This window comes from Oncorhynchus tshawytscha, linkage group LG26 (genome assembly GCF_018296145.1).
Source record: "Oncorhynchus tshawytscha isolate Ot180627B linkage group LG26, Otsh_v2.0, whole genome shotgun sequence".
Lineage (NCBI taxonomy): Eukaryota > Metazoa > Chordata > Actinopteri > Salmoniformes > Salmonidae > Oncorhynchus > Oncorhynchus tshawytscha.
This window is the reverse complement of record NC_056454.1, coordinates 45,454,959-45,479,810: the sequence shown is the minus strand read 5'-3', so window position 1 is coordinate 45,479,810 and position 24,852 is coordinate 45,454,959. Positions and strand designations below refer to the sequence as shown.

At 42.1% G+C, this 24,852-nt stretch overlaps 1 protein-coding gene across 1 annotated transcript in view; it reads right to left on the bottom strand.

Annotated features, from left to right (window-relative positions):
• Positions 1-8,085: 8,085 nt before the first annotated feature.
• LOC112234330 (heparan-sulfate 6-O-sulfotransferase 3-B-like) overlaps positions 8,086-24,852 on the bottom strand; it is a 146,323-nt gene continuing 129,556 nt past the window's right edge. Inside the window, exon 2 of the mRNA XM_042307007.1 lies at positions 8,086-8,981. Within this exon, the coding sequence (XP_042162941.1) occupies positions 8,246-8,981 (736 nt within the window). The 3' untranslated portion in view covers positions 8,086-8,245. The remainder of the gene's footprint in view (positions 8,982-24,852) is intronic.

The following is a 24,852-nucleotide window of genomic DNA, read 5'->3' as shown; positions in this document are numbered from 1 at the left end:
TGGATTTTGCTAGTAATGATCCAGAAGAGGTGTGGGTCTTTGCCTGGCTACTCACAGTCCTGGGATACCTACTCCCCCTAGTGGGTCTTTGCCTGGCTACTCACAGTCCTGGGCTACCTACTCCCCCTAGTGGGTCTATGCCTGGCTATTCACAGTCCTGGGCTACCTACTCCCCCTAGTGAGTCTATGCGTGGCTACTCACAGTCCTGGGCTACCTACTCCCCCTAGTGGGTCTATGCCTGGCTACTCACAGTCCTGGGATACCTACTCCCCCTAGTGGGTCTATGCCTGGCTACTCACAGTCCTGGGATACCTACTCCCCCTAGTGGGTCTATGCCTGGCTACTCACAGTCCTGGGATACCTACTCCCCTAGTGGGTCTATGCCTGGCTACTCACAGTCCTGGGATACCTACTCCGCCTAGTGGGTCTATGCCTGGCTATTCACAGTCCTGGGCTACCTACTCCCCTAGTGAGTCTATGCGTGGCTACTCACAGTCCTGGGCTACCTACTCCCCCTAGTGGGTCTATGCCTGGCTACTCACAGTCCTGGGCTACCTACTCCCCTAGTGGGTCTATGCCTGGCTATTCACAGTCCTGGGCTACCTACTCCCCCTAGTGAGTCTATGCGTGGCTACTCACAGTCCTGGGCTACCTACTCCCCCTAGTGGGTCTATGCCTGGCTACTCACAGTCCTGGGCTACCTACTCCCCCTAGTGGGTCTATGCCTGGCTACTCACAGTCCTGGGATACCTACTCCCCCTAGTGGGTCTATGCCTGGGTACTCACAGTCCTGGGCTACCTAATCCACCCGGTGTCAGTATGCCTGAGCTATGCCGGTGACCGACGGGCTGTCTAATTCCATCATTTTTACTTACTGAACCGGTGTAGCTAGAAACACAAGCATTTTGCTACACCCGCAATAACATCTGCTAAACACGTGTATGTGACCAGTCAAATTTGATTTGATTTGAGCTGGGTGCATGCCCGCAGGCTGGCTGTGCTGATCCTGGTTGTGTTTGTCATGTGCTTCATCCTCTTCTACATCCTCCGTGCCATACGGATGTATACTCGGATGGAAGCCAAAACACTGGTGCCCTATATACTGCTGAGGGGGGTCAATTAAGCAATACGGCCAGAGGGGTGTGGTATATGGCCAGTATACCACGTCTAAGGGTTGTTCTTACGCACAACGCAACGTGGAGTGCCTGGATACAGCCTTTATCCGTGGTATATTGGCCATTTATCACAAATATCTGAGGTGCCTTATTGCTATCATAAACTGTTTACCAACGTAATTAGAGCAGTAAAATATGTATATATGTTTTTTCATACCCGTGGTATACGGCTTTCAGCCAATCAACATTCAGGTCTCGAACCACCCAGTTTATAAGGCAGCCTATACCATCTCCAGCGCTCAATACCTTCTTCAACCTGGCTCTGTACACACACTGTCTGGAGAAAGGATTCACCAGGCGGTCCTTCGCCTCCTCCGCTGGAGATTCCAGTTTCTCAAGACCAAGAGGCCCCTTGTGGCTGCAGTGATCGGCCAACCAGGCAGCAACAGCATTTCACAGGCTAACATGCTAAAGAGTTAAGTCAACAAAAAAAAATCCACATTTTATACAGTTGTCTAATTTCATTCCAAAACACATAGAAGTCTGCTTTTGGATGTTGACAACATAGCAATTTTCTCTTCACTAACTTATGGTTTGAACTGCCTTTGAGTAACTTTATCAGATGCAGCCTTTCTAGTGCAGAGTGTTGGAGATGCAGGGAGAGTGATGGCTCTCTGGTTCCCTTTATATTGTCCTGTCCTGCAATAATTTTTCCCATTCATGAAAACATCAAATGTATTATTAGCTTTGTACTGTCTCCCTGCTTCCCATAAAGACTGGGTACATACAGCCCTTATGCTTGGAAGAATATGTCTGGTTAGAGAATGGAAAGCCTCTGATTTACCCTAAGTAAATGTATGGTTCTTCCAACTGGGTACTTTTAGCACCATACAATAAATATTCTTTACGACTTATCAACCATGTGGCAAAATATTATTTTGAGAATATCTTGATCATAACAGTGGTTCAGGATACCTCATTGAAAACGGAGTGTTACATTTCAGCCATAAAGCCAAACTCTTTCAATGTGTTCTAGAATCTTGGTTGATGTATTTCTCCTATTCTCTCTGCCAGCGTGACGTGATTAGCCAGTGATTTTATTTTAATGCATTCCAGTTTTCCGTTGGTTTTTTGTTTGCTTGTCATCCTTTTTCTTTTCTATTTAATTTGTCTCATGGGTAGTGAGTTCATTAGTATTCATTGGCTCCTGTCATTTTATATTTGTTGTATGCTGTTGTTTCTCTATAACAAAGTGAAAATGTCAATAAAATATTGGTCATGCTGCCTTTCTAGGCTGACTGTGATTCTAAACATGACTCATATTGTCCACATGTTATTGCCATGAAACTGGTTCTTTTGACTGCAGTGATAGATAAATCACAGCCGGCTGATCATATTTTCAGTAGACTGGATTCAGTTAGGAAATTCTGGGTTTCGCATAGCTTTTCTGGGGGCAGTCCTGGCAATAGTGTTTCAAATGGCATTATAACCATACAAGCTGCAAAACCATGCAACACAATGAGGTTAACATGTTGTTATACTGTTGGTAAGCTGAAATTAAATCAATCAAATGTAATCACTGTGTCACTTAATATTGGACAAAAATATTGCCTCAAAATATCGGACTCAGGATTAAACACTGTCACCTATGAACATGCTATAGAGCCATAGATTCAATAAGTACATCAGACTTTGATGCAGGGTGATTGCCCTTGTGATTCACTTAGAAAAGCTGTCAACCCATTCCTCTCATATGGCTTGTGTACACCTGGGGGGAAGATCATTCGAAAAGCCCAGAAAGCAGAAAGTAGTCTAGTCGTGTCTCTTTCAAGTCATTACACACTTCTTGCTGTTAAACTTGAGAGTATAATACAATTGGGGCTTCTGGGTGTAAATGACGTGCTGAAGACATAATCTATTGGGCTGAGCCTACGATCCATGGAGCTTGAGGAGGACAGATGTCAGTAGAAATGGTATGGAGGGAGAATTTTCAAAGTAATACATTGACCCCACTGTGTGTACATCATGGAGCCAGTAGACACGTGACTACCCGAGTAGTGTAAATCATCAGGGGAACATCCTCTCAAGGAAGTAAACTCAGGGTTGGAGAAGGAAGTCAACAGCACGGCACAAAGTCCGTCAATATTGTTACACAAGTGAATAATTAATCAGTGCATTAGGGAAGAAATATACAGTTGAAGTGAGAAGTTTACATACACCTTTGCCAAATACATTTAAACTCAGTTTTTCACAATTTCTTAAAATAAAGTTGAGATCCTATCTGAACTAAGAAGGGACATTTTTACTAGGATTAAATATCCTAGTAAAAATGTCCCTTCTTAGGTCAGATAGGATCACAACTTTATTTTAAGAATGTGAAATGTCAGAATAAAAGTAGAGATTATGAAATTATTTATTTCAGCTTTAAGTTCTTTCATCACATTCGCAGTGGGTCAGAAGTTTACATACACTCAATTAGTATTTGGTAGCATTGCCTTTAAATGTTTAGGGTAGCCTTCCACAAGCTTCCTATAATAAGTTGGGTGAATTTTGTCCCATTCCTCCTGACAGACCTGGTGTAACGGAGTCAGGTTTGTAGGCCTCCATGCTCGCACACGCTTTTTCAGTTCTGCCCACAAATTTTCTATTGGATTGAGGTCAGGGCATTGCGAAGTCCTTAAGACATTTTGTCACTACTTTGGAAGTATGCTTGGGGTCATTGTCCATTTGGAAGACACATTTGCAACCAAGCTTTAACTTCCTGACTGATGTCTTGAGATGTTGCTTCAATATATCCACATCATTTTCCTACCTCATGAAGCCATCTATTTTGTGAAGTGCACCAGTCCCTCCTGCAGCAAAGCACCCCCACAACATGATGCTGCCACCCCCGTGCATCACGGTTGGGACGGCTTACAAGCCTCCCCCTTTTTCCTCCAAACATAACGATGGTCATTATGGCCAAACAGTTCTATTTTTGTTTCATCAGACCAGAGAAAATTTCTCCAAAAACTACGATATTTGTCCCCATGTGTACGATATTTGTCCCCATGTGCAGTTGCAAACCGTAGTCTGGCTTTTTTATTGCAGTTTTGGAGCAGTGGCTTCTTCCTTGCTGAGCGGCCTTTCAGGTTATGTCCATATAGGACTCATTTCACTGTGGATATAGATACTTTTGCACCTATTTCCTCCAGCATCTTCACAAGGTCCTTTGCTGTTGTTCTGGGATTGATTTGCACTTTTCGCACTGAAGTACATTAATCTCTAGGAGACAGAACGCATCTTCTTCCTGAGCAGTAGCTGCATTGTCCCATGGTGTGTATACTTGCGTACAATTGTTTGTACAGATGAGCATGGTACCTTTAGGCATTTGGAAATGGCTCTCAAGGATGAACCAGACTTGTGGAGGTCTACAAAAAAATGTCTGAGGTCTTGGCTGATTTCTTTTGATTTTCCCATGATGTCAAGCAAAGAGGCACTGAGTTTGAAGGTAGGCCTTGAAATACATCCACAGGTACACCTCCAATTGACTTAAAATATTTTGCATTAGCCTATTAGAAGCTTCTAAAGTCAATAAATAATTTTCTGGAATTTTCCAAGCTGTTTAAATGCAGTCAACTTAGTGTATGTAATCTTCTGACCCACTGTAATTGTGATACAAGTGAATTATAAGTGAAATAAACTGTCTGTAAATAATTGTTGGAAAAATGACTTGTGTCATGCACAAAGTAGATGTCCTAACCGACTTGCCAAAACTATAGTTTGTTAACAAAAAAATTGTGGAGTGGTTGAAAAATGATTTTTAATGACTGCAACCTACTTGTATGTGAAATTCTGACTTCAACTGTATGTATGTCAATGAATTTTAGATGACAAAATGACCTGATTGTACAAGGATCCATTTGTGCAGGTGGAACCCGTTTGTTCACAACAGCCAACATCGTAATAAATCAAGTTATTTCACATTGCCAGTCTGTACACAATAATAATCCAGTCGTCTGAATTTGCTCAAATGAATGCAGTAAGATTGGGTCCACAGAGAAGGAGCATGGAGACGAATACAGGACATGTTCTGTTTACTTTCCCTGTTTGTGGGGAGGAGTCATTTCCCCTCCTAAACATCAAGGTCAGGAAGGGTTAGAGGAAGAGAGAGGGCTCTGTAGAGAGTAGACAGTGGAGTCTGTCCAGTTGTGTTGTGGAAAGTCAGTTCCTCCTGTCTTGATTAGAACCTTAAAATAAACACATTGTAGTGTGTTTACGGGCGGCAGGTAGCCTCGTGGTTAGAGCGTTGGGCCAGTAACCGAAATATTGCTGGATTGAATCCCCAAGTTGACAACTAAAAATCTGTTGTTCTGCACCCGGAACAAGGCAGTTAACCCACAGTATTCTGATATTTTTTTGTAAATGCACATGGAAAGTATTGGTATGCATTTGAACCCAGGAGTATTTGGAAAAAATGTATTTGGAAATAAATATTTTCAAATATTTTCAAATAGTACGCTATTTATAGGAAAGTATTTTGGGGGAAAAAAAACGTTTAAATATTTCCAATTGAAGTAGTTGACTTTGGCCACATTATTAGAAAATTCTCAAATACACAGAAAGTAAGTATTTAAAGAACAAATAATTAAATTCACATTTAATTTGAACCCAGGTCAGACCTCTTATTGAAATATGGAGACAGAGACAGACACAGTATGACTGTGTTTTACATGAAGTACATCAATGACATGAAGTATGACATGAAGTATGACATGAAGTATGACATGAAGTATGACATGAAGTATGACATGAAGTATGACATGAAGTATGACATGAAGTATGACATGAAGTACATCAACTAAAAGGATACTTCATTATGATCCATGAATATCAAAATATTGATGGAAATAATAAAGGCCAACATTTTGCTAACACAACCAATGCTAATAATTAATGTAAACACGGTTATATATGTATATATATGTATGTATATATATATATATATATATATATATATATATATATATATATATATATATTGACAGTGCATAGCCTACTGATGAAGAAGAGGTACAGTATGTTGGATGCCTGGTCACATTACTGGGACAGTGTTTATTTGGGCTGTTTACTAAAATGGCCGAACCTACTGCTTGTAACTGGAATTACATTTAAATATTGAGATCTCATGTATGCATGCGGTTAAATTCCTTCAATAACATTTCTAATGAATCTGGTTTTATACAAGTGATTCCAGTCAGAAATTGGCCATGGTTGATCAAGGCATTTATTTCTAATATCTGAAGTAGTATTCACCCAGCTTTGTAGACCTGACAAGAAAAATGCAGATGAAGGTATGACAGGTCAAATGGAATCGAGACCGCCCTTTTCAAACACAATCATTTGACCAGGAACATACAGATTCATACATTTAGAAAGTTAACCATAAACACCACCACCCAGAGTGATGGTATATAAGCCTTTTCCTTGAAGACAAAACCTCTTTTGCAATACATAAATGTAAGATTATGTGTTATTCAAAGATGTGCACTTAAGTTGAATGACAGTTGAAGTTTATTCAAATCACTCTAGCACAACATGGCCTATCACAGGGATTAGGGAATGGCAGTACAATATCTAGTGTGACATGACCTTTTTAGGTCCACTTTCATCACTTCATTTACACAGAGATCATAGCTTTTGAAATATTCATTTCAGACTTTCCAGACTTTGCATCAATATATACATCACACTACTGTAAGTTTGAGCAGATAACAACTACATGAAAATAAGATATTGTTTTTGTCAGGGTGATTTTTTTCACAGCACATTCCATCCTTTTGAAAGAAAAGTGAAACACTCATGTATTGTATCCATAATGTTGATTTGAAAATTATGAGGTAATGTATTAACATAGTGGGTGTGTTGGCTCAATGGCATTGTGACCAATATACAATGATGACAAAACACACACACACACACACACACACACACACACACACACACACACACACACACACACACACACACACACACACACACACACACACACACACACACACACACACACACACACACACAGAAGGAGGTATATACACACACACCATTATAATAATTTATTAGCTCAAACAATTACTTAAAACGCAAAGGACTAGTTTTTCCGGAACCAGATGCTGCGTATTCTTGGTCACAAAAGCACTTTCAATAGAGATTATTAATTTAGCAGGCTTTTTAGTCCAAGCGCAGGCCTAATTTGGATCATGGATTAGTATTACATTACAGTAAATCAACGAACTGGATACAAACTAACGTAAACAACATAAACAATTCCACTCACAGGTTAAGGTTAATGGACCAAAACTGTGCTCAGTGACGAGACAGAACTATCAAATCAGAAGTAGATTCATATTTTAATGAAAATATTGTCATTGGATAGTTGGAATGCTCATAACAGAACAACACATCAGATTAGCTGATCCAACAGTGGTGTTGGCGTGGGCTCCACCACCATGGAAAACCACAGAGTGTGACGTCGTGAGCACGAGGGCCGAAAATGATCACAGAGTAAGGTGTTTAGATGACTATTGCAGAGTCTGCTTACTGCCATAATCTGTTTAAGGTCGTATTATTAGTGTGCATGTAAACTCTCACTAAATTGCAATTAAAAAAGTAATTATAAGCAGCGCCTTTTGATTGTGTTCTCTTTAAGAGTTATCACAACCTGCATGATTATAGCTAACTATGACTGATAGGCAGGAAAGTGCAGGAGCACCAAAACAAACCAAGAAACTTTAGCAGAGCTGAAACTGAGAAAGAGAGATATATAGAGATAGTAGACAGAAACAGAGAGAGGGGGGAGAGAGAGAGGAAGAGATGAGATAGAGAGTGAGAGAGAGGAGAGATGGGGAGAGAGAGATAGTAGAGAGAAATAGAGAGAGAGAGGGGGAGAGAGTAGACAGAGGGGGGAGAGAGAGAGAAAGAGAGGAGATAGAGAGAGGGAGAGAGAGAGAGATAGAGAGAGAGAGGGAGAGAATGAGAGTGATAGAATGAGAGAGAGAGAGACAGACAGATATACAGAGATACAGAGAGACAGAGTACCATGTGAGACTGACTGTTCTGTGCCGATCTCTGGGTGGTCAGGAGTGGGACCTCACCAGCGAGCCACCTGGCTGGTGTAGTCTTCAGTGGTGGTGGCCAGCTCGTCTCCGCCCCCTCCCCCGCCCACTTGTCGTTTGGGGAGAGAGTCCCTGCTCTGCTCCCTCTGCTCCCGCAGCCAACGGCGCTCCTCGCGCCTCTTCAAGCGCTCCTCCTGGTGCTGCCGCTGGCGGGTATATTGGAAGCGCTGGAGGAACAGGTCCTTGGCGTACTCGTACAGCTGCACGTCCAGGTAGTTTAGCTCCTCGATGCGGCGGCGCACAGCCTCGCTCAGGTCCACGTTGGCGGCGCGCGTGCTGTTGATCTGCGTGAAGGCGGCGATGAAGCGCAGGCTGAACGTCCGCTCAAACAGGTACTGCGTCTTGCGCTGGAACTCGGTCAGGCCGTAGAAGGCCATGTTCTTCAGGTTGTTCATGGCGCTGCCCAGCAGGATGTGGTTGCGCTCGCTCTCGTTCATGGATAACAGGTTGTAGCAGCCCACCAGGCTGAGGTCGGCCAGCATGCGCACCTGCCGGTTGTTGGCCAGGTTAGACGGGCAGTCCATGAACTCGGTCAGGGTGACGCCCAACCAGTCGTCCCCGCTGTAGCAGGTGGGCAGTTCGTCCTGCGTGGGCGAGCGCCCGTCACACATGTGCAGGGAGGTCTTCCAGGTGGCGCCGCGCTGCACATGCTTCCATTCGCTCAGGTAGCGGGAGACGGGGTCACGCAGCATGGTTATGTAGTAGAAGTTCCTGCAGACAAAAAGAAACAGTCAGAGACCTGTGAACACATAAACATCACACAGGCCCACGCAGAATTGTACTGACAGGTGGTGACTTATGTGTCTGTGTAGTAAACTTAAATGTTGGATGCTAATTACCAAACTGAAACTTGAGAGATTCTCAGAGAGGTCTGTTTCCCTACTTGTCCTTGAACACATATGCTCTTTATGGTGTCAATATTGTGAATATCAACAAAGTCATGTTTTAGAAGTCATCTGAGGAATGTGTTCATACTTTGATAATATTACAGTACTCATGAGCATGTCAAGTCATCAGAAATAGCCTGAAGCACAAACCTAGATGGTCAAGTATGTATATAAAACATATCAGATCCATCCTGGTTTATTTGAATGAGGAGGAGGTGTTTGTGACAGATGTATTTATTTTGCAGTCCTAATCAAGAGCTTTTACCCATCAGTTAACTACCAAACTGAGCTACACGTTTTAGAGGAGAAATTCCAGTAGCACTTTGGTGGAGAGGAGAGCTGTTAAATGAAAGATCCCGTTTTTTAGACACATCACTGCCTCTCCTGCAGAGAGGGACTATCTCCTCAGTCCATGTAAGCCTACGTACAGCCACGGAACATGGAAGATGTCACGTGTGCTCCCTCTCTGGCCTCTAGGTCACCTGGCTGCTCGTTATGGCGCACACCTGTCACCATCGTTACGTGCACCTACGCATCATCAGACTCACCTGGACTCCATTACTTCCCTGATTACCTTCCCTATATATGTCACTCCCTTTGGTTCCTTCCCAAGGCGTCATTGTTTTCGGTTCCAGTCTGTGCGTTAGTCGTGTTTCTTGGTTTGTTTTTTGTGTTTAATTATATATATATTTTTTTAAAACACTCACTCCCTGAACTTGCGTCCTGACTCTCAACGCACATCTCTACAGAAGAAAAATGTAGAATCTTTATTTAAATTCAACAGATTCCTGTAATGCCGACTTAAAGGACATTCATAGGATAAAAACACTGTAAAGGCTACAGTAAAATCAGAGAGTGTGCTGGAAAATCGAGACCAGTAAGCAACGTAGTACAAAGTGAAAACACTGTCTAAAAACTATGGAGAACAAACCCTGAATCTTACTCAAAAAACATGTAGGTAGTAGGAACGATGGACAGTACAGTTCCACAATACTGGCCAGCTCCAAATGGCCGAACGCATAAAAGAGGATTCAAAATGTTTTCGGCACTATACTTTGCAAAGAGAGCTGTCCATTTATACAAATTACCACAAGGCTTTTTGACAACTTCAAAAGGAAAAACATCAGACTCCCAAACAGGGCTGCCATGCAGCCCAAAACCCTGAAATGGCACTAAGTACATGAGGAAGGGTTAGGGGTGGAGAATGTAGCATTTTTTTAAACACCGGAAACAGCATTTTCTAGCAATCTAGAGCCATAACCATTATGCTTAATTCTATGTAAAAAAAAAAAGGTTTATTTTTCTGCATATCTAAGTGTACCTCAGCTGTTTGTATCCTCCTGAACAGAGTTTTTATTTTTTTATTTTAAAGAAACTAAATATGCTCCTCTGCTTTTGCTAAACTGTGGGTCAAAGATTGAAAGGAATATGAGTCTTATACAGTACATTTAGTAATTGCTTGCTTTTCTAAAGTGTACCAAGATAGCTAGACCACCTAGCTACTTGAAATTGATTGATGGCCTGAAATGGCTTCTTGGTAGGGGTTAAGAGTTTGGGAGTTTGGGAACCTATCTGGGCTAGCTAAAGCCAACTCCATAACATTTCTAGGTGGCTATTAGTAATACAGAGAGATAAAACAAAACTATTATTATTATTTTATAAATATATTTACTTTTATAAACAGGACAAATCTGATGGGGCATGTGCCCCTGTATGGGCATGACAACACTGCTCCCAAACTCCAGGAATGTTAGTCAAGGCAGAGGTGACCTCTAAGTGCCAGTGAATATTACATTGCCGCATTCGGATGTGACCCAGGAGAACAGACTGGCTGGATAAAGTGGGATGTGACCCAGAAGAACAGACTGGCTGGATAAAGTGGGATGTGACCCAGGGGACCACACTGACTCCAAAGCTGCTCAGCTTTTCAGGTACACCATAAACACACACATAGGTAAACAGATACATTCACAAGGAGGCACGCACGCACTGACACACCCACTCATCCCGCAAGATTTTAACCAATGCGGACTTTAAAACACTCTCTAGTCTTCTGTATTCTGAGATGCCCTGTTCCTTGTATTCTGCTCTAACAACTACACATTGTATTTCAGTACTGTTAAATTAGCCCTATTTCAGGCCTCCTGTCAATACTGTTAAATTAGCCTTATTTCTGGCCCCCTGTCAATACTGTTACATCAGCCCTATTTCTGGCTCCCTGTCAATACTGTTAAATTAGCCCTATTTCTGGCCCCCTGTCAATACTGTTAAATTAGCCCTATTTCTGGCTCCCTGTCAATACTGTTAAATCAGCCCCTGCTCTGGAAAAATAAGAGTGCTGAGATTACAATACTGTCATGACCATAGTCATAGTCTGCAAGGATACACCACGCAGTAACACTGTATTTCTACAATCTAGATAACTTCATTTGAAGACTACACACTGTCCTGCCAAATGGACTCGTTATTCACTAGCAACAGTCATGGCAACAATATCCACTGAATATGTTTTTTTTATAACTGTCTCATTCTCGGCAACACAGCATGTTCACATTAGTAAGATATTATTATTATTATTAAATTACACTAAACATGTAGTCTTGAAAAGGTGTGTTTGTTCGTTACGCATTATCGATTACTCCGATTTTCACTCAATCAATTACTGTGGGGAAAAGGTTTCAGAAAGTACTGTATACCCTTACATTCCAATAACTCCCCTGTGATGTGCCATGGCATCAGCATGCATGGGAGCAGAGAGCACCCTCTCTCTCTCCCACCACGTGGTGAGATGGCACTGTGTGTCAGGCAGTAGAGCCCCGCTGGCAGCAGCTGTACCCTGTGTCTTCTCTTCCTACTGGAGTTGGCCGTTCAGCCGCAGCAAAGTGCAGACAGACACACGGACACGCACATCCTCATTAGCCTGTCTCAGGGACATAAACACATGAAGCAAGTGTTGCCTGAGCACGCCGACACGCTCAAAGGTCATCCGTGTGCACCATCAGTGTCACAGAACATCAGCATCAACGCGTCTACATCACCGCCTCAGAGAGAGGAGACTGCCCCTGCATGCCATAGATGATCTTCAGACAGGGAAGGTGAGTCGGCACAGCGAGCTACCTGCCTTCCGCCCTTCTCCCTTCCTCCATCCTAATCACTTCCTATAGCCATCGTCTGCAATCACACATTGAATTGGCACTTGCTATCTTGAATCTTCAGATGGAATCATTTGGAGTTTGTTAATATGTTGACGTAATGTCACCAGGAGGCAGAGAGACATCTCTCTGATGTTCCAACCAAGTGTTTAAATTTGGAGGCCTGCTGAACCCCAGTTAATCATGGATCAATAATGGATGTGAAGCATATTGCATCTCAGTCAGCTCCGGAATGTTCATCTGAAAGGCAGCAGCACGAGTCACTGGAGTGAAGACTTAATGGGTCATTAACATGGAAGAAGTGTAGAAGAACACATGGATCCAAGGAAGGCTGAGAGGAAGCGATGCTGCTCAGATTAAATGAATGTTTCAACTTTTGTTGGAACTATACACAATTTTTTTAAATGTAACCTTTATTTAACTAGGCAAGTCAGTTAAGAACAAATTCGTATTCACAATGATGGCCTACCAAAAGGCAAAAGGCCTCCTGCAGGGAGTAAAAATATAAATATAGGACAAAACACACGACAAGCGACAGCACAACACTACATAAAGAAAGACCTAAGACGGCAACATAGCAAAGCAGCAACACATGACAACACAGCATGGTAGCAACACAACATGGTAGCAGCACAACATGACAACAACATGGTAGCAACACAACATGGTAGCAGCACAACATGGTACGAGCATTATTGGGCACAGATAATAACAAAATATCATACAAAACAGCCACAACTGTCAATAAGAGTGTCCATGATTGAGTTTTATAATGTAGAGATTGAGATAAAACTGACCAGTTTGAATGTTTGTTGGAGCTCGTTCCAGTAGCTAGCTGCTACGAGCTGAAAAGACGAGTGACCCAGGCATGTGTGTGCATTGGGGACCTTTAACAGAATGTGACTGGCAGAATGGGTGTTGTATGTGGAGGATGAGGGCTGCAGTAGATATCTCAGATAGGGAGAGGGGCCTAAGAGGGTTTAATAAATAAGCATCAACCAGTGGTGTTTGCGAAGGGTATACAGAGATGACCTGTTGACAAAGGAGTATAGAGTGCAGTGATGTGTCCTATAAGGAGCATTGGTGGTAGAGAACATCTAGCCACTTACATGCCGATTTATAAATCATGTTTCCGTAATCTAGCATGGGTTGGATGGTCATCTGAATCAGGGTTAGTTTGGCACCTGGGGTGTAAGAACAGCAACTACAATAGAGTAAACCAAGTCTAGATTTAACTTTAGCCTGCAGCTTTGATATGTGCTGAGAGAAGGACAGTGTACAATCTAGCCATACTCCCAAGTACTGGTATGAGCTACCTCAAGCTCTAAACCCTCAGAGGTAGTAATCACACCTGTGGGGAGAGGGGCATTCTTCTTACCAAACCACATGACCTGGGTTCAGAACAAGAGTATTTAATGTATTACCTTTATTTAACTAGGCAAGTCAGTTAAGAGCACATTCTTATTTACAATGACAGCCTAGGAACAATGCCTTGTTCAGGGGCAGAACAACAGATTTTTTTTACCTTGTCAGCTCAGTGATTCGATTGTGCAACCTTTCAGTTACTGGCCCAATGCTCTGACCTCTAGGCTACGTGCCGCCAATTAACAGTGGAGAAAGAGCTTGTTGGACAATACGAAAGCTTTGTTATAGAGCATTTAACACAGAATTCAGGCAGGGGCCACTGTGCACCCAAAGAAGCCGTCATATTTACTGAATCTAAGAACATCAGATGCATAATATGCTTTTGAAATATCTGATGAATATCTGATTTAAATTGTCAATTTATCTGTCCAGTATAACTTGAAATCTAATATTTATCAACAGAATATGCAACATTTAAAAAAAAATTGCAGTTGCAATAGACAACTTGTGAAGTTAGAATGTTATTCACTGCTTGGCATACAGCAGCTGCTTTACAGTAGCTGTTTTACAGTAGCGGTTTTACAGCAGCTGTTTTATAGTAGCTGCTTTACAGTAGCTGTTTTACAGTAGTGGTTTTGCAGCAGCTGTTTTATAGTAGCTGCTTTACAGTACCTGTTTTATAGTAGCTGCTTTACAGTACCTGTTTTATAGTAGCTGCTTTACAGTACCTGTTTTATAGTAGCTGCTTTACAGTACCTGTTTTATAGTAGCTGCTTTACAGTAGCTGTTATATAGTAGCTGCTTTACAGTAGCTCTTTTATAGTAGCTGCTTTACAGTAGCTGCTTTACAGTAGCTGCTTTACAGTAGCTGCTTTACAGTAGCTGCTTTACAGTAGCTGTTTTACAGTAGCTGTTTTATAGTAGCTGTTTTATAGTAGCTGTTTTATAGTAGCTGCTTTACAGTAGCTGTTTTACAGTAGCTGTTTTATAGTAGCTGCTATACAGTAGCTGTTTTATAGTAGCTGCTATACAGTAGCTGTTTTATAGTAGCTGTTTTATAGTAGCTGCTTTACAGTAGCTGTTTTATAGTAGCTGCTTTACAGTAGCTGCTTTACAGTAGCTGCTTTACAGTAGCTGTTTTATAGTAGCTGTTTTATAGTAGCTGTTTTACAGTAGCTGTTTTATAGTAGCTGCTTTACAGTAGCTGTTTTACAGTAGCTGTTTTATAGTAGCTGCTATACAGTAGCTGTTTTATAGTAGCTGCTATACAGTAGCTGTTTTATAGTAGCTGCTTTACAGTAGCTGTTTTATAGTAGCTGCTTTACAGTAGCTGTTTTATAGTAGCTGCTTTACAGTAGCTCTTTTATAGTAGCTGCTTTACAGTAGCTCTTTTATAGTAGCTGCTTTACAGTAGCTCTTTTATAGTAGCTGCTTTACAGTAGCTCTTTTATAGTAGCTGCTTTACAGTAGCTCTTTTATAGTAGCTGCTTTACAGTAGCTCTTTTATAGTAGCTGCTTTACAGTAGCTCTTTTATAGTAGCTGCTTTATAGTAGCTGCTTTATAGTAGCTGCTTTACAGTAGCTGCTTTACAGTAGCTGCTTTACAGTAGCTGCTTTATAGTAGCTGCTTTATAGTAGCTGCTTTATAGTAGCTGTTTTATAGTAGCTGTTTTATAGCAGCTGCTTTAGAGTACCTGTTTTATACTAGCTGCTTTGCAGTAGCTGAGGACAAACACAGTATTTCTCTCTTGTAGGATTCCTTCCCCAAAATCAGGCTGTATAAATTCTCCACTTCTCCACACAGGGACCCATCTGAGCAGATGGTAAACTACTATGCATCCAAGGCAGTGTCAGCTCAATAGCCAACTGGCTTTTAATTGCCAGTAATTAACCTTAATGACATGATTCTAGGCCACTGCCCCTCCATGATCGCATGCTACTAAAAAATGACAGTATACAGTACATTTAGCCCCATCACATGGTTGTTACTGTGGTGGGGGTCACTGGGGAAACTGGCTTCACACATCAACCAACTGAATTAAGTGAAGTGTGTGCATAACATTGTAGCAGATGCCTGAAGGTAGACTGCCTGAAAACAGCGGAAAATCTATTAAATTACACATCTGTCTGCTAACATCACCTGAAAGAGATGTTGCTACTCTGTTACTACAGTATGTGTCCCATTGTGATTCTGTAAGTAAGCAAGGAAGGCCTTGTTCAGAAACTGTAGCACTGACTCCGACTAATCTGGTGTGAAGGAGATCTCCTGAGTGTTGTTTTATAAGAAATTACCTCATATCTTTCCCTCAGGGGAAATATCCCAAGGGAAAGATCCCTTGAGGTTCTCACCCAATCTGTTCTTGTTTTACTGCACCATGTATGGTTTACAACCACTTAAGAAAAGCTTTGATCACTTTGTTTGCTAGCCCACTATAGTCTGCTGGAAATAGACAGGGAACGTGAAGTGTGTGCTGACTCTAACTCCATGTTGTGTGGCTGATTAGACTTGCTCGGCACCCTTTTCTGTGCCGCATCATGTAATAGAAATTAATATGCAACGAACTCCAGTGGCCTGCGCTCGAGGCCATTTCAGACAAGCGCGCTGCGTTTCATCTTGGACCTGGCGAAGCCTCAAACCTACTGCTCCCTCTCTCTGTATGAAGCTTGTTGCTCAGACTCTGCTTTTCAGAAGCCTCAGAAGTTCAGTCTGCCCAGCAGAATTACAAGGGTCAAACAGCTCTCTGTGCTGATACCTTTCGTTCAAAGACAGTCTCCGCTTATGAAAGAGATGTATCAGAGAGAAATATATACGACAAAATAAAGCTTAAACTCAACTGAGCTTTAAGGTCAAATGCAGCCAATTTTTTATCGCAATATAAAATCCTTTCTGGGTCACAATTAAGTACATTACTGTGATTGTTTTCAACTAAAATTGTCAAAAAGACAACAAAAAAAAATTCTTTGCCAAGAGTAATTTCTCAAGAGTGAATTTTGCTAGGACTGTCTGGGAATGGTTTGTGGGGAGGGGAAACTGAAAACTAGCTGTTATTGGCAGAGAGGTTTGGAATGCTCTTGCTTATTGGTCTATTAACTGATGATTAACTGGTGATGTCTCCAGGCAGGCCAAAACCATCCCACCAAAACAGGTTCAAATTTCAGGTGGTCTTTTCAAACAGCTCTTATCCTAAAAGGGCATTATCATTTTCACTGTTTCACAATATTATTCCAACCTCAGTGTGGAAATTTATATAAAACACAGAAAAATCAGGTTTTAATATGCATTTCAAGTCATGCTTTTGGGACAGACAATTCTTGTGAGTGCCTGTGTAAACTTGACTTATTATGCAAGTCAATCAATCAATCAAATGTATTTATAAAGCCCTTTTTACATCAGCCGATGTCACAAAGTGCTGTTCAGAAACCCAGCCTAAAACCCCAAACAGCAAGCAATGCAGATGTAGAAAAACTACATAGAAAGTCCAGAACATAGGAAGAAACCTAAAGAGGAACCAGGTGCCATTGTTCTTCCGTCCTGTCAAGACTAATCTTAATGAACTTGATTTTACTCAAACCGATCAGTGACATTATCCACAGAGCAAACACTGTGTACAGGTAGTGGTGACGATGAACATTCCAAGTCCTTTGATGTCAAATATCCATGAAGACTGTCCAACAACAAGTGTTTTACCTGAGGAGAGGTTCTTCCTGTAGATGTATACCTCACTTGACTCCTGGCCTTTCCTCTGCTCTCCACTCTGCTTCTCCTCCATGTCCATGTCCTACAGACATCAGCACTCTCCACTCTGCTTCTCCTCCATGTCCTCCCTCAGGATTCCCAACCTTTCCTCTAAAGGTTGTCGGATTAATCACGCTTCTGATTCCAGTCGTCTATCTCTCCCACCACCTCTTGCGCTCTACTACCGCTCTCTCATATATATATATATATATATATATATACATATATATATATATATATATATATATACACACACACACACACATTAAATCTTAGTAAAAATTCCCTGTCTTAGGTCAGTTAGGATCACCACTTTATTTTAAGAATATGAAATGTCAGAATTATAGTAGAGAGAATGACTTATTTCAGCTTTTGTTTATTTCATCACGTTCCCATATATATATATATATATGAACAACTGTGAAGCTTTCTTGTTGAATCTGGTTGTTTAAAAAGATACAATTTTTCTGAAATAAATTATCTCTATGCACTGTTGACTACAGTGGAGGCTGCTGAGGGGAGGACGGCTCACAATAAGGGCTGGGACAGAGCAAATGGATTTGTATTTTTATCCCATTCCACTTATTCCACTCCAGCCAACACCACCAGCCCGTCCTCTCCAATTAAGGTGCCACCAACCTCATGGGATTTACTAAAAATAATAACCAAAATTCCAGCAGACAGTTTGATTTCATCGGGACAAACAAATTTTGTCTGCTATATGCCTGCCTTGCCCCGAGATCGGAGTATCCAAAGCAAGGAGAAATCAATTCCTAATAAAGACCTGTGCTGACGGTTTAGGACGGTGTATTAGTTCTCTCATACTGCCAGTAGAGGGACGATTAATTACTCTATGCTTCATTATTCATATTACCAAGTTGTATTGGAACTCCACAGAAACACACTACTTTGTGTGTCATATACAGTGGGGTCCGGAATGATTGCATCCTCTGATAAAGATGATCAAACAATACTGTTTACAAATACTGATCTATATTGTATGCTAAAACGTATTATTTTATACCAATACAATTTCTCAGAGAAAGATATTTTGCTTAACAAGTAATACAACATATTTTAAAACGATAAGAGGTCAAATATAATTGGATCCCCTGTTTTCAATGCTCCATCACCCTCACCCTGCGAGGATAACAACACTGAAACTTTTTCTAAAATGTTTTATAAGATTGGAGAACACATTGGGAGGAATCTTAGACCATTCCTCCATACAGAATCCTTCCAGATCCTTGATATCCCTCTAATTCAAACCACAGGTTTCCAATGGGTTTTAAGTCTGGAAAATGTTGATTTTGTGGTCAGAGAAACCATTTCTTTGTGGGTTTTGATGTGTGTTTGGAGTTATTGTCTTGCTGGAAGATCCACTTGGGGTCAAGTTTCAGCCTCCTGGCAGAGGCAACCAGGTTGTTGGATAAAATGTGCAGGTACTTGGCCATATAACACACCCTCGTGCCTTTATTGCTTAAATATCCTAGTTGTAGTTTGAAAAGAGCAGAGTTGGCGAGACTTGCGCTGTCACAAGCTATTTTTTTAGGCTACTTTTTAGGAGTGGGATGATTTTCAGATGAAAAATATGGGTGATCATTATTAACTTCTAGGCAATGTAGTAAAATATAGCCTAATCATATTCAGGAAATACATTTCCTTGGAAAGAAATGCCCATACGTTGGCTATAGCTTACTCTGTTTAATTAAGGCCACATGAGTACCTGGTCTCGCAGGTTTGGCTACTGAACTGGAAGCAGCAAGAATGATGACATTGACACTTGCTACGTTTTGCATAATCCTATAGGATATAGCCTACCTTTTAGCAGGACGATTTGCAGGCAGAGAAAAATACATGGGAAATCCATACTTATTGAGAATGAAAAGGTGCAACGCTGTCTCACCATAGTAGCCTAACACATATGTTCACCATAGTAGCCTAACCCATATGTTCACCATAGTAGCCTAACACATATGTTCACCATAGCAGCCTAACCTATGTGTTCACCATAGTAGCCTAACCTATGTGTTCACCATAGTAGCCTAACCTATGTGTTCACCATAGTAGCCTAACCTATGTGTTCACCATAGTAGCCTAACCTATGTGTTCACCATAGTAGCCTAACCTATGTGTTCACCATAGTAGCCTAACCTATGTGTTCACCATAGTAGCCTAACCTATGTGTTCACCATAGTAGCCTAACCTATGTGTTCACCATAGTAGCCTAACCTATGTGTTCACCATAGTAGCCTAACCCATATGTTCACCATAGTAGCCTAACACATATGTTCACCATAGTAGCCTAACCTATGTGTTCACCATAGTAGCCTAACCTATGTGTTCACCATAGTAGCCTAACCTATGTGTTCACCATAGTAGCCTAACCTATGTGTTCACCATAGTAGCCTAACCTATGTGTTCACCATAGTAGCCTAACCTATGTGTTCACCATAGTAGCCTAACCTATGTGTTCACCATAGTAGCCTAACCTATGTGTTCACCATAGTAGCCTAACCTATGTGTTCACCATAGTAGCCTAACCTATGTGTTCACCATAGTAGCCTAACCTATGTGTTCACCATAGTAGCCTAACCTATGTGTTCACCATAGTAGCCTAACCTATGTGTTCACCATAGTAGCCTAACCTATGTGTTCACCATAGTAACCTAACCTATGTGGTCACGATAGTAGCCTAACCTATGTGTTCACCATAGTAACCTAAGCTATGGACACCCTGAGGAAGGCACAGTGATGCCGAAACGTTGGTAAATACCCATTAAATTGCTGGGAGTTTATATATGGAGTGTGATACTTTATTTATTTTGATAATTCATTCACCATAGTAACCTAACCTATGGTCAGCATAGTTACCTAACCTATGGTCACCATAGTTACCTAACCTATGTGCGGGTTGTGCCTTTCCCTTTTCATTCATGATTACATGTTTTGATTGCACGTCGACTCACGTTGGTTGAACGTCCTCTACTTCTTTTCATTATCAATATTTATTGACAGACACCGTAAACTACAGTCTAATCATATTTCAGTTAACTGTGATTTTCTGCCCATGTAGGCAGCCTACTCCATTTCAATGAGACCACACATATTAGGCGCACATGAACTCGCACACCAAACTAGGAGAGGTAAGCTACTGAAGTTGAAGCAGTGAATTCTGAGTGTGTGAATAATGCAAAAATAATGTGTTTTTAATACAATAGGTATACAAACCAGAAAGACAACAGTTCCCAAATAATTGGCGGGTCAACAAAACTATTTTCATCCCGAAGTCGTCTGACTGACCGCCCGCTCCCGCCTGCAGCATGAAAAATGTTGACCACACCACACCGCAATGATCTCTGTAGGGACAAGGCAGGTTTGATGGAAATCCCACGGGAATGCAGCCCTCAAGGCTTAAAAATCCTCCTTTAACCTGTCTCTTCCCCTTCATCTACACTGATTGAAGTGGATACAACGAGTGACATCAATAAGGCAGGATAGCTTTTATCTGGATTCACCTGATCAGTTTATGACATGGAAAGAGCAGGTCTTCTTACTGTTTTGTACCCTTCGTGTATATTTCCACATAAGGTTGGAATAATATTGTGAAAATTATGATAATGCCCTTTTAGTGAAAGAATGAAAATACTGTCTGAAGTTACAGACCGTTTTGGTGGGATGGAGTTTGGCCTGTCTAGTGACATCACCAGGTGATAAATTAATCAATAGACCAATAACAAAAAGAGTTCCCAACCCCTCTGCCAATAACAGCTAGTTTTCAGTTTCCCCCCTCTCCCCAGTCCTAGCAAAATTCTTACTATAGCAATTGCTCTTTGCTAATAAGCTATTTTGGTTCCTTTAAGACCATTTTAATTGAAAACTATCACAGTTAGGTACTTAATCGTTATCCAGCCACGATAAAAACAGCTGTATTGGACCTTTAACAAATGGCCCCAGGACCAGTGAAAGAAGAATAGCCCTATAACATCAAAGATCAACCACCATATTTTACAGTAGGGCTGAGGTATGTTCTGCATATGCATTTTTTTCTTTTAAAAGGCCAAACCCACCTTAGCCAGTCAACAGCAGGACATTATAGGGATAGATAGGGGTGTGCCGCTCGTGCAGCCCTGGGCTAAACTACCGCTTTGCCCAGCCTCGAGAACTCGTCCTCAGCCTGCAGACAAAACTGCATTCCAATCACACTGTGCTCATTTTACATTTGAATCATTTAGCAGACACTTTTATCCAGAGCAACTGAGCGCATACTTGTTTTTGTCCTTGGTCCCCCGTGGGAATCAAACCCACAACTCTGGCATTGCAAGTGCCACGCTCTACCAACTGAGCCACATCAACATAGACTACTGTACACACTCAACTGCTTGTTATATACTATACATAGAACAAGCAGGGCAATGAATATAGTAGGAGCATCAGATGGCAGATTCTATTGAGGGCAAATAATGTCCTCTTGTTTCCACCATCGTCTTTGTCTCATTAACGCGGAAGAGGACTCCTGTGGGAGAAATCTGCTTCTCAGCAGGAGTGAGAAAAGCTTCCTCGCCGGTGTAGCTGCATGGAGTAGGACACACTGGCTTGTGGTCTCAGCTAGACTGAAAGAAAGATAAATGTGGTGGTCTGCTTGAAGCAACTCCTTGAGGATTTGCCTGGCCTGCTGCCAATTAACAATTTCACTACTACTGTAACCTGTAGCCCAGTAGCCCAGTAACCAGTAGCCCTGTAGCCCAGTAGCCCTGTAACCAGTAGCCCTGTAACCCAGTAACCAGTAGTCCTGTAACCAGTAGCCCAGTAACCTGTAGCCCAGTAACCTGTAGCCCAGTAACCTGTAGCCCAGTAACCAGTAGCCCTGTAACCAGTAGCCCTGTAACCAGTAGCCCAGTAACCAGTAGCCCTGTAGCCCAGTAACCAGTAGCCCTGTAACCAGTAGCCTTGTAGCCCTGTAACCAGTAGTCCTGTAACCCAGTAACCTGTAGCCCTGTAGCCCTGTTGCCCAGTTGCCCTGTAGCTCAGTAACCAGTACTCCTGTAACCCAGTAACCAGTACTCCTGTAACCTGTAGCCCTGTAATCCAGTAACCAGTAGCCCTGTAATCCAGTAACCAGTAGCCCTGTAGCCCTGTAACCAGTAGCCCTGTAACCCAGTAGCCCAGTAGCCCAGTAGCCCAGTAGCCCAGTAGCCCTGTAGCCCAGTAACCCTGTAACCCTGTAACCAGTAGCCCTGTAACCTGTAGCCCAGTAACCAGTAACCCTGTAGCCCTGTAACCAGTAGCCCAGTAACCAGTAACCATGTCGCACAGTAACCAGTAGCCCAGTAACCAGTAGCCCTGTAGCCCAGTAACCAGTAGCCCTGTAACCAGTAGCCCTGTAGCCCTGTAACCAGTAGTCCTGTAACCCAGTAACCAGTAACCTGTAGCCCTGTAGCCCTGTTGCCCAGTTGCCCTGTAGCTCAGTAACCAGTACTCCTGTAACCCAGTAACCAGTACTCCTGTAACCTGTAGCCCTGTAATCCAGTAACCAGTAGCCCTGTAATCCAGTAACCAGTAGCCCTGTAACCAGTAGCCCTGTAACCCAGTAACCAGTAACCCTGTAGCCCAGTAGCCCAGTAGCCCTGTAGCCCAGTAGCCCTGTAACCCTGTAACCAGTAGCCCTGTAACCTGTAACCAGTAACCCTGTAGCCCAGTAGCCCTGTAACCAGTAGCCCAGTAACCAGTAACCATGTCGCACAGTAAACAGTGGCCCAGTAACCTAGGGTAGGTCACTATTTAGATTTACTTCACCTTTATTTATCCAGGTAGGCCAGTTGAGAACAAGTTCTCATTTACAACTGCAACCTGGCATAAAAACTATAAAAACTGCGCCTCCTGCTGCGTTTCAGGCTATAGTTCCCACCTCAAATAAATACACTGCTGTTCAACTAACAAGGGATATGATTATAATTTTCTGACTCTAAAATTGGACTTAGCCTCCGATTATTGGTGACCTTCAATAGCACTGTCATATTTTGCATTTCTGTTGACCGTGATCTTAATACCAGTGTACATAATAAAGTTCCTACACCATTTGATCATTACATTTCATCCTACACGGCACAAAAGGCAGACCTGAATTTGCTTAGGTAACATTTTCATCTGAATCAATGACAACACATCATTATATTTTCAACAGCTATAGTATGTACAGCAGTCAGGATGACAGACATGTTCCTTCTGATCTTTCACTGTCACATAGTAGAATAATAAGTACCGGTGGCATTATCTCACGCACGCACACACACACACACACAACCAAACACACACACACACACACACAACCACACACACACACACAACCACACACACACACACACACACACCACACACACAACCACACACACACACACAACACACACACACACACACACACACACACACCACACACACAACCACACACACACACAACCACACACACACACACCACACACACAAACACAACCACACACACACAACCACACACACAAACACAACCACACACACACACACACACACACACACACACAACCACGCACGCACGCACACCACACACACAACCACACACACACACACACCACACACACACACAACCACACACACACACACAACCACACACACACACACACACAACACACACACACACACAACCACACACACAAACACAACCACACACACATGCACACACACACACCACACACACAAACACAACCACACACACACGCACAACCACACACACAAACACAACCACACACACACACACACACACACACACACACACCACACACACACACACCACACACACACACACCACACACACACACAACCACACACACACACAACCACACACACACACACACCACACACACACACACACACACACAACCACACACACACACACAACCACACACACACACACAACCACGCACGCACGCACACACACACACAAACACAACCACACACACACACACACACACACACACACACACACACACACACACACACACACACACAAACACACACAAACACAAACACAAACACAAACACAAACAATAGCACTGAACTGTAGCCAGAGCAAACAATGCAATTGCATCCCTGGGTTTGGAGAACATTTACATTTCCACTCCCCTGAAAAAGTAATATATAACCCTGACAGAGATGAGTTCTACACCATTAGCAGCAATCTTTATCATTTTCTCAGTTTCAGCAAGCGGTATTGCCAACGGTGAATGTTGTCAGAGTTTGCTATTTCTCTTGTTTAAGTAGGTAAAGCATGCTGGCAAATAGCACGACAACAGTATCACTATACAGACCTCTGCATTCCAAACCTTTTACTGTGTGTGGGCGGACTACAATGTCATTTTTCTATCCCTGTTTTTTTTTTTTACAAATGTATATCAATGTATTTGTATTTACTT